Here is a 9,398-nt window from a genome sequence, read left to right as displayed (position 1 = left end):
TTCGCTGTCATTCCGTTCGGCAGATGTCACTGGTAAGTGATAACGACGCCGTATTTTCGCGGTCTTCTCACCTCGGTTAGCCGGTGTAACCCGGCAAGAACCGTTCACATGGCCGTGTAACTCGGTTAGCCGGGGCATTCTCCCTCCATGTAAACAGGCCCTAACTTGCTCTCTGTAATGGAAAGTTTATTGATATCTGCAGACAACAGGCAAGAAGTGAGATACTGTAACGATCAAGTTTCTGTCATTTTTGTCAAAATGTCAGAATTAACACACATGAAAAGGTTGCCCGTTTTTTAATGAACATGTGTCCTTCAATGTAAACAGCTCCCCTTTTTCCGTGCGATTGTTTAACAGTAAATCACAGATAACAACAAAGTGAGTAAGAACAAGAAAGTAGAAAATCAACTGTCGCCGATGGTTTTGCCACAATTAAGTTGAACGAAAACGGCAATTGCCGAATTTATTTGTTCTGCGATAGAAGGCCAGGCTGTAAACATTAAGAATTTGCGAACGCCGGGACTTGAAGCGTGATGCTCAACGAGTTTGCCTATAAATCCTAAGGGTCTCTGAACAGTCTCTTGGCTGAGACGAAACGCCGCGTCAGACTGGCCACGAACATTTCAGAAGTATTTTACGATTGTTTTTATTTCTTTTCCACAACAAAAAAGGCAGAACCTTTTATAATGAAGTTATGTGTCTGTCCTTTAATGCAGTTAAGGAAATGAGAATATCCGATTGGACATAAGGTCGATTATGCTACGGTTTTTTGTTGCTGTAAGTTTCAAAGAGGCCTCTCTGGGTTTCGGCCGAGGGCAATATACGTTGACCGAGGGAATTGCTCAGCCCCGCACTCTCCTGTTACTATCAAAGCCATCACCAGGTAGTTGACAACAGTGGGGTTTTCACCCCTGAAATAAAACAAAACCGAGACAGCTGACAAATACGAGGTCGTCTCCAACTTGTTTGTCATTGTCAATATTTCGTTAACGAAACGTATTCTCACACCGCTTAATTCACACAATCCTTTTCCTTTCAGCCTTTAAAAATGTATTTCTCTGGACATCTTCCATCTTAGTCATGTTTTTAGTTAATTGACTCATCCTGTGATTGGAGTTTATGAATCAAATCTTTCTCTACTTGTTCAAAGTTGGTTCTTGGCCATCTCTTCAAAACGGCCATGTCCTGTACATTCAACTAGCACCTCTTTCCTCACAGGGGTGGCAAGCGCAAATTTTAACAAGCTTTATTAATTATTGTCCTTCTTGTTCTTCTGGACGTCATTGCTAGGTAAGGTCTTAGTTTTCACTGTAGACGTTGTCCTCAGAAGTCTTGGTTTGAATTAGTCCAAGAAGAAAATGTTGTTGAACTGTGTGATGCCCAGTCTCTTCACTTCTTCTGAAAAATTGAAGACCAAAGAAATTAATAAGCGATTTGTCGGAGCTAGGTTGCGCATGGATACAAACGAACCTCGCGCTGCTGCTTTTGCTGGGTTATGACTGGAGTGGATACTCCCAAATATGGTCAGACACTTCGTGACACATGTGGGAGGCGCGGTGGCCTTATGGTTATAGTGCTCGACTCCGGATCGAATGTTCCGGGTTCGAGGACAGTGTGTTGTGATCTTGGACAAGACACTTTACTCTCACTGTGCCTCTCTCCACCCAGGTGCATGAATGGGTACCGGCAAAATTGCTGGGGGTAACCCTGCGATGGACTGGCATCCCATCCAGGGGGGAGTAGAAATACTCTTAGTCGCTTCATGCTACAGAAACCGGGATAGGTTCCGGCCTAATGGGCCACTTGGCTCGTAAGCAGACTTTCCATTTTTTCACTTCGTGACATACAGGAGGAACTTACCATCGATTTCTATGAGATTGGCATTTTTTTGGTTTAAGATGACAAACAGTTCTCGTTGATCTGATTTCCTTCCGACAATCCAGCAATCGGACATGGTCTTTACAAATGTTTCACCGTCTTCCTGGAAACTGTAAATCATTCTTTCCTTTATTAAAGGCTATAGACTACCTAGCTGAGCACAACGTCTCTACTAATTGGACAGACGTAAAAAATTCATATCAAATGAAAGCGGGTCAAACTGGACACGAAAAAGGAAACCACACTTTTCACATCATCACTATGGTTGACTGAAGACCTCTCCCTATTCAGTCACAGAACGTCTGTTCCCTTGGACCCGAAACACATACTAGCTTTCGATGATAGGGGGGAAGATATCAGTTTTTGATGGGAGGGGCTAACCCAGAGTGTCTAAAGAGCTGACAAATTCATCACAATGGAAATGGAATGGAACCCACGAAACAGTAGCGATAAAAACAGAAATGATAAACATATAAAAGAAAAACAGAAGCAAATACAGACTCAATACGTCTTTCAAATTCTCTCTTTCAACAAGTAAATTACCTTGCGACCTCCGCGCTTATGTCTCCCATTAGCCGCATGACTTCGGGTGCAACACATGGCAGCGAGGACTTCCTGGAGTGAACTGACGACTTCTGTGCGAGATTCATGTGATTGAAGTATAGATAACGGTACTGCTGGTCTGTGCTAAGGAAAAAACATAAGGAAATTAAATACAAGTGAGGTTCGTTAATACACTTAACAATCGCCTTGTCAAGCCTTCAGCAAAGTCCAGGCAACAGTGTGATGTCAGTTTTTTGCTAACTACGCAGATGTGAATTCGTGTTGTATATCATAATTAGAGTATAGACCTTATTCATAAATGGCGGTCAATTTATAATTCTTTTGTCGAAGTGCAAATTAGCCTACCAAGCCTCGATACCCTACAGTGAATTGAAAAGAATTCTTGCTCTAAAATGAGGCTTGGTAGGCTAATTTGCACGTGGACAAAAGAATTATAAATGTGACCGCCATTTATAAATAAGGTCTATACCGTTACGCTTCAGATGGCTGAAGGCGTGTTTAGAAACTATACGTAGTTTTTAGATGTTCATTAAAATTAAAATTATTTTTCTGTAACAGTATGCTCCACTTATCTCTTTCGAGTCAATGTATGATAGTAAGACAGGACGGTAATTTGCCGTGTCATGACTCAATCTCCCTTCTAGAATACTGTTGTAAAATTGACCTGTTTCCAATCCCCTGAAACCTTTCCAGAGTTGAGAGAATCGTTAAAGATGGTTTTAAGTACTGAAGCCATATTACGGGCAGTTTGCTTGTCTTACGTCTAAGCATTTGCTCAAGAATGAGGCCATTTCCCGTGGACCCATAGCATTCCATTGTAATTAAGCGAGGCCACGCCAGCTGAATCTGTCCTCTAATGCTCCAGTAATAATTTGTCGTGTGAACTACTAGAAAATGAAAGCAAACTTTATGTGTTGTACGTACGTTTGTTGCTTCTTTGCACTTTGCTCACCAATAACATTAGCCAGTGTTGTTAGTTGAGGTCCGATAAAGTTATCAATCTTTTTATATAAATCTAGAGTTGGGTATGGGTCTGAAAAACAAACAAGAAAACGAATACTTAGATTGTCACAAGATGGGAGAAAGGAAAGTGAACATGGAAGTGTTTGCATTGATATTTATTTTTGGTTTTTTTTTTCGGTCCACTGGTACGATACTTGTTCTGATAATTATAACTGTTTTCTTCTTTCTTGCCCCCCCATTGCCATTATAGCTTTCATAGTTATTGGAAGAGCTTGTAATGAACCACGTTTCTTGCTTTTACAGGCATCGGTTCATTCTCGAGACAACTGCTAAAATTCCATTTTGTTAAAGTGCCCCTGTGACCAAAATATAATTCTTATTTTTCTTTGGATTTCAAAACTAAGTTAACTTAACACTGTGACCAAAGTGTTAAGCCTTGATTTCAAAAAGACACCTGTTCATTTTAACTGAAAATTTCCGATTTAATGGTCCGCTATTACAAACTTTAAGATCTTGAGAGAGCTGGATCGAGGAGAAAATGACGTCAAAGGCTCACTAGTTTAAGAAAGCAATGCGATTGTACGCCGTAAAATTAATATGCTGCAAGGGAGTTTTGGGCTTTCAGACTTTTAAACTCGCGTTTCACATACATAATAAGCTACATTCACACGCTGAAATTTTATTAAAGCTAGTGAGCCTTTGACGTCACTTTTCCCTGGATCCAGCCCTCTGAGGTCCAATCGTTCAGTTTTGTGCGTGAGTTATGGCGGACCGTGAAATATAAAACTACATTCAAAGTGACCCGCCTTTGGACAAAAATCAAAGCTCTAAATTTTGCCAGTCAGGTGTTCAGCAAACACACTTCAAAATCTGAAGAAAAAAGGAAGTGATTTTTTTATCATAGGGGCACGTTAAAGTAATTAAACTGAGGTATCCATCACTGTTTTGAAATCCGTACAAAGATCAAGAAACTCTTGACCAGGGCTAACAATGCTCGTTGCCCATCCGGTTCTCTATTTTGTCATATTTGTATCCGACTCAGGGGGTGGGGGTGGTTGCGCTTGCCTGTCACAGTTAACAACATATAAGCAGAGGTGGATGGTTTTAGTGTTGGTAAAGTATCCAGCATTCGCACCACACCAACTTGAAGTGAATTACACTTATTATTAGCCTTTGCCCTCGAGGCTTTTAAGTTCGTTGCTGTTTGGGGAACTTTGAGAAAACTGCTTGTTGTGCGGGAAACGATAGAAGCCCCCATTCCGAACAAGATCAAGTCTAACCTCAGGGACTACGTCCCCCACTCCTTCGAACACTAAGTGGGTTCGTATACAAAATACAAGACATAGTAAATTGACTGCTCCGCATAGGGGCTTTTCAGGGCCAATGAAACAACGAAATGACAGAACACAACAACAAAAACAACTATTAAGAACCCCAACTGGCCGGAGGCAAACCAGTTGGCCATTTACAAGTGCAGCAAGGAAGTTGAACCAGGGACTACCAGGATGAAATTCAACGAGTGTTCAGAGCAGGTCTTGAACCCGGGATCTCCGGATCTCAAGGCAAGCGCCCTAACCACTGGGCCACACTGCCTCTTCATAAGTTAAACCATTCAATAAGGGATTTATTAATACACTATTACGCCATTTTCTAGTATTTTGGCTTCCTCATTTTGACAAGGAGAAAGGGTTGCGATATTAAGCCTATAATAGTCCTTACTGATTAGAGGCCAAATCCTAACGAGGCACCAAAGTGGTCCACGCGCATAATTACATTAAATAATGCGACGATTACACCTAATACGCGCGGATATTTTTCGAGTTGCGTAGTGTTTTTCTGAGCCCGATGGGGCGAGGAAACTACGAGCAACGAGCAAAATGTCCGCACGTATCATAAGTTAAACCACTCAATAAGGGATTTATTATTACACTATTACGCCATTTTCTAGTATTTTGGCTTCCTCCTGCATTGACTGAGTATCGACTGAATAAGGCGCGTGCGAATGACGAAAACAACACAGGCAAAACCATTCACGGTCCTTTATTTTGCATCGTGTCGAAAACAATTTCTTTTTTTGAAAAACGCGATCACGTCTCTGTTCTAAACCGGCCGGGACACTACCGTGTATTACCTTCACATATTTTGAGCGTTCGCTTGACCAAATATGGTAAAGTCATGATGGCGTAATGGTGGAGTGATTTCAGATAAAACCCATGTGGATCTCTCAATCATACCATGTCACTTACCAGAGATCATTAAGCATATTGTTGCTTCAAGTGCCTGGCAAGAGACGAAAAGAAAACAGAAGAAAACAAAGTTGATTGTATTAAAACTTCATTAAGTATAGCATACCTCAAGCATTTCCAAACTGAAGGAGCAGTCGTGGCTCAGATGCCTAGTGCGCGGCTTTCGGAGCGAGAGGTCTCCGGTTCAATCCTCGGTGACTTCAACGTCTGTTTCGACTTTCCTCTGATCCGTGTAGCTATAGCTTTAAATACCCTCTAAAACGGAGCACTGAAAGAGGGAGGGGGGTAAAGGGCGCACCGTATAGGAGACTTCACTCTTTATAAACAAATCTTTTGTTATTAAAACTTTGCCAACCACAGAACAAAAGAACCTTTGTTTCGACAGCCAATAGACATCATGTCTGGTTGGGCAAATTAATAACAAGAAGTGACGTAACAATATTATTTTTAAGAAATTATTTCTTCTCACGCATTTCTCACTTCTTTTGAGCCAAGTGCAAGAAATCAAGACATTAGTGAGTGGCTCCCTCTGGAAACCCTTCCCTCTTGCTTTATAAGGGGAATTTTCCTGGCTGCGAATTACCGGTAGATAAGAAAGTGATTCAGTAGAAAATTACAGTTATTCAAGGTGACGAAAATAAAACCTGTGTAGGCAAAGTTCTTATAAAAGTGACCGAGATAAACTTCCGATCAGGAGTACTTTTCTTTAGGGAAGGCGCAAAAATAGTACTTTTCTCCCCTCTATAAAGAAAAGAGAGCCTGATCGCACGTTATGTAGGAACCAGTGCACTATACTATAGTGTCTTCACGTGACGTCACGGGCGGCCATATTGGTGATGCTAAACAATGGAACGGTAGCCATGTTGGTGTACCCAACTAATCCTCTGGGAATTGAGCTCTATTATCATGCAAACGATTTCTTTTGTTCGGTGGAAAAACAAGGTTACTGACCACGTGAGTGAAAACACTCAATAATTATGGACTAAAAAAGAACCATGGAAAATAGTTCCGAGCTATTTCATTACATTGATGATAATCTCAAGAGAAAAGTCAAGAATTTTCAATAGTCTCCTACAAACGTTATAAGCTTAGATACTCGGGTAAACAACACCTGACCAGAAGAGACGAGGACACAGTAACTTAATATTTAGTCAAAAAGAAATGTAGTGCCGCACATACCGTAAGTGTTCCCTCAACTGCGAGTTAAAACAGACCCTGAATTATTTTGAGACTTAAATATCATTGCACTTATCAACGTTATTTAATTGAGAAGTAACAAAAAGGAAAGGCTGGAAAATTCAGGCTCGAAAGGAATTTGAACCAATGACCGATGCCGGTGCAAATGAGCCTTCGTGCTAAATGGAAGCTGCTCCCATTTTGTGAAAAAATGACCATTCCACAACTGTGATGACCTAAAATGGCAAAAATCTCAAAATGCCTCGTCTTTATGTACATGAAAACCACACAAAGTCATATATTCACCTTATAAACTACTAAAACTAGTTCCTCCTGTTCAGAATCTGTATTTACAAACATTTTGGGTGGTGTACTCGGAATTGGCACATCTCCAAGGTCAGCTGGGCCTGTTATAAACCTGAAAGGACAATTTAGCGAACGTTTCCAGTCTTTTCTTCAGTTGGAGGGTTTAGGTTTTATTTATTTGTTTATTATTTCCCTTTTTAACCCGTTGACTCCTTGGAGTGAGATACATGTAGATTTAACTCTGTCTAGATAATGCCATACGATTTTACTTGACAATGGGGGGTAGTTCAGGTGTACATTAACTCAAAATGTTTGTCCCCTTTAACAAGGAACTTGTAATTACACCTTAGGAGTGTATTTTTCTCTGCAGCCCTCACTGCAGGTGGAACAAGCAACGTGCTGATTTCAAAAAAGAACGAATGAAGAACGTTCTCCACAGAACAAGGAGAAAATCACTCAGGCAAGGGTGGAGAAAAACCACTCGCGAAGCCCACTAATGGCAACAACAACAACGACATAAATTCAATCCTCATTGGTGCGGGGCTATATTGCGTTTTTCGATTGAGTGTCGAAAGCAATTAGCAAATTGCTTTGGTTTTGCATTACTTCACTCAGTCATTGGTTCAAAGTTCTCGCGCCACTTTTTCAACCAATCAGAAGTGAAACCATACCAACCGTGGCTCGCGCGTGCACATTTTCCCGCGCTTTGTGTCGGTTACGTGTAATTACTTCGAGTTTTGATTGGTTTACTGGATTGCCTCCGTCTTTTTGATTGGCCAAAGTAATTACTTTTTGGTTTTGGTTTTACGACACTCGATTGAAACTCACTCTAGATTAGCAATACTACTATTGCTCTAACCAATACGCCATCCCTGCTAGGTCTTGAGAGGATTCAATCCATGGCATTTTTAGTTGATCACTTGCCCCTTGCAAAAGGATCGTTTCTGTTATAAAATTTTCTGTCTTTTGACTAAATTGAGTTTGACAGATTTTTCCGAGATTAACTGTCCAAAAATGTTTCTTTAGGATCAATTTCTGAATACTGAAAATTCGAGACTGCTGTAACTGACTTCAAAGTTTTAGCTTCCAATTTCCCCTGCCAAGGGTCTCATTCTTCTTATTTACAATTCAAAATCAATTGTACCGAAACGTTGTTCATAAAGTTGTTTTACATGTATTTAGAGCAATAAACAAAACACTTTGTAAAAAACTACACACTGAGGTGTTTTCATTTTAAGATCTTTTTCCACCACAAAACTGTAGTAAGCCACCTTGGCGGGCTTATTATTCTTATATTCAATACATTAATTTTTGGCATTTGCTCCTTGTTTTGTGCTACTTCAGACATGGCAAATCAGTTTATTCTCCTTGCCCCAGTTGTTCAAAAGGTGGATACCGCTATTCACCGGATAAATCACTATCCATTGGATAATACAATAATTGGTTTCGCTATGACTTATCCACTGCATAGTGATTTGTCCGGTGGATTAAGCGTTATCCACCGTTCGAACAACTGGGGCCTGAAGTTGACCAATCAATCAATCAATCAATCTTGAAACCAACTTAATAAAGTCATAGCGTGGGAATGAGGAACCTTGCCCTCAGTATGCGAGCCAGAGGCTCATGTATAAAACGCATGACGCATGACCACAGAGAAATTAATCAAAAAGGCATAAATCAGCACGGATTTAGATGTACTGCCTCTTGACATCCTGCTATGTCGAACACATGCTTTTTAACGTTATGTTGTTAGGAAGGTATACATGCATTCCATCTTAAGATAAATTCACTTTAAGCCCTGTTGATGTCACGTGTTCATTAGCAGGCATTTAATGATCATTTACTCAGACCCCAAATCAGCATTGATCAGCAGCAAAAATTTGGGAAAACCTGATGGGCACTGGGTGCTAAACCGTGCTCTTTATACCACATGTTTTGGTAGGAGGATCTGTGTATGATGCAAATTATGATTGCTTTTCTTTCTAAAGAATCTTGTTGCTGTTCAAGAAATTATTGTTTCAAGAGGGTTGGACCAGGAACCAAAGGACAGTTCACTCCATTAATATTCTTCACTGAACAGAGCAACCAAATCAATACAATGCATTACCTTCCCTGATGAGGCTTGGGTTGAACAACAACATAACCTTGTGATCTTGGATTTTCCGAACTCTGTGTAAAGAAAGATCTTTCAGTCACACATTAAACTTATCCCTTGTACTGCAAACAAAAGCCCAAGTGTTCCTAATAGGGGTCGAAGATAAGCTA

The 9,398-nt window shown here is 40.5% G+C and overlaps 1 protein-coding gene across 1 annotated transcript in view; it reads right to left on the bottom strand.

Annotated features, from left to right (window-relative positions):
* Window positions 1–630: 630 nt before the first annotated feature.
* Window positions 631–9,398, bottom strand: part of LOC138059394 (vacuolar fusion protein CCZ1 homolog) — a 23,011-nt gene continuing 14,243 nt past the window's right edge. The window contains exons 11-17 of the mRNA XM_068904988.1: window positions 9,241–9,302; window positions 7,134–7,245; window positions 5,652–5,685; window positions 3,367–3,475; window positions 2,422–2,565; window positions 1,861–1,988; window positions 631–1,398 (exon numbers count right to left, since the gene is read on the bottom strand). Of these exons, the coding sequence (XP_068761089.1) occupies window positions 1,343–1,398; window positions 1,861–1,988; window positions 2,422–2,565; window positions 3,367–3,475; window positions 5,652–5,685; window positions 7,134–7,245; window positions 9,241–9,302 (645 nt within the window). The 3' untranslated portion in view covers window positions 631–1,342. The remainder of the gene's footprint in view (window positions 1,399–1,860; window positions 1,989–2,421; window positions 2,566–3,366; window positions 3,476–5,651; window positions 5,686–7,133; window positions 7,246–9,240; window positions 9,303–9,398) is intronic.

The sequence above is a fragment of the Montipora capricornis genome, chromosome 8 (assembly GCF_036669925.1).
Source record: "Montipora capricornis isolate CH-2021 chromosome 8, ASM3666992v2, whole genome shotgun sequence".
Classification (NCBI taxonomy): domain Eukaryota; kingdom Metazoa; phylum Cnidaria; class Anthozoa; order Scleractinia; family Acroporidae; genus Montipora; species Montipora capricornis.
This window is presented reverse-complemented; position numbering and strand designations above follow the sequence as displayed.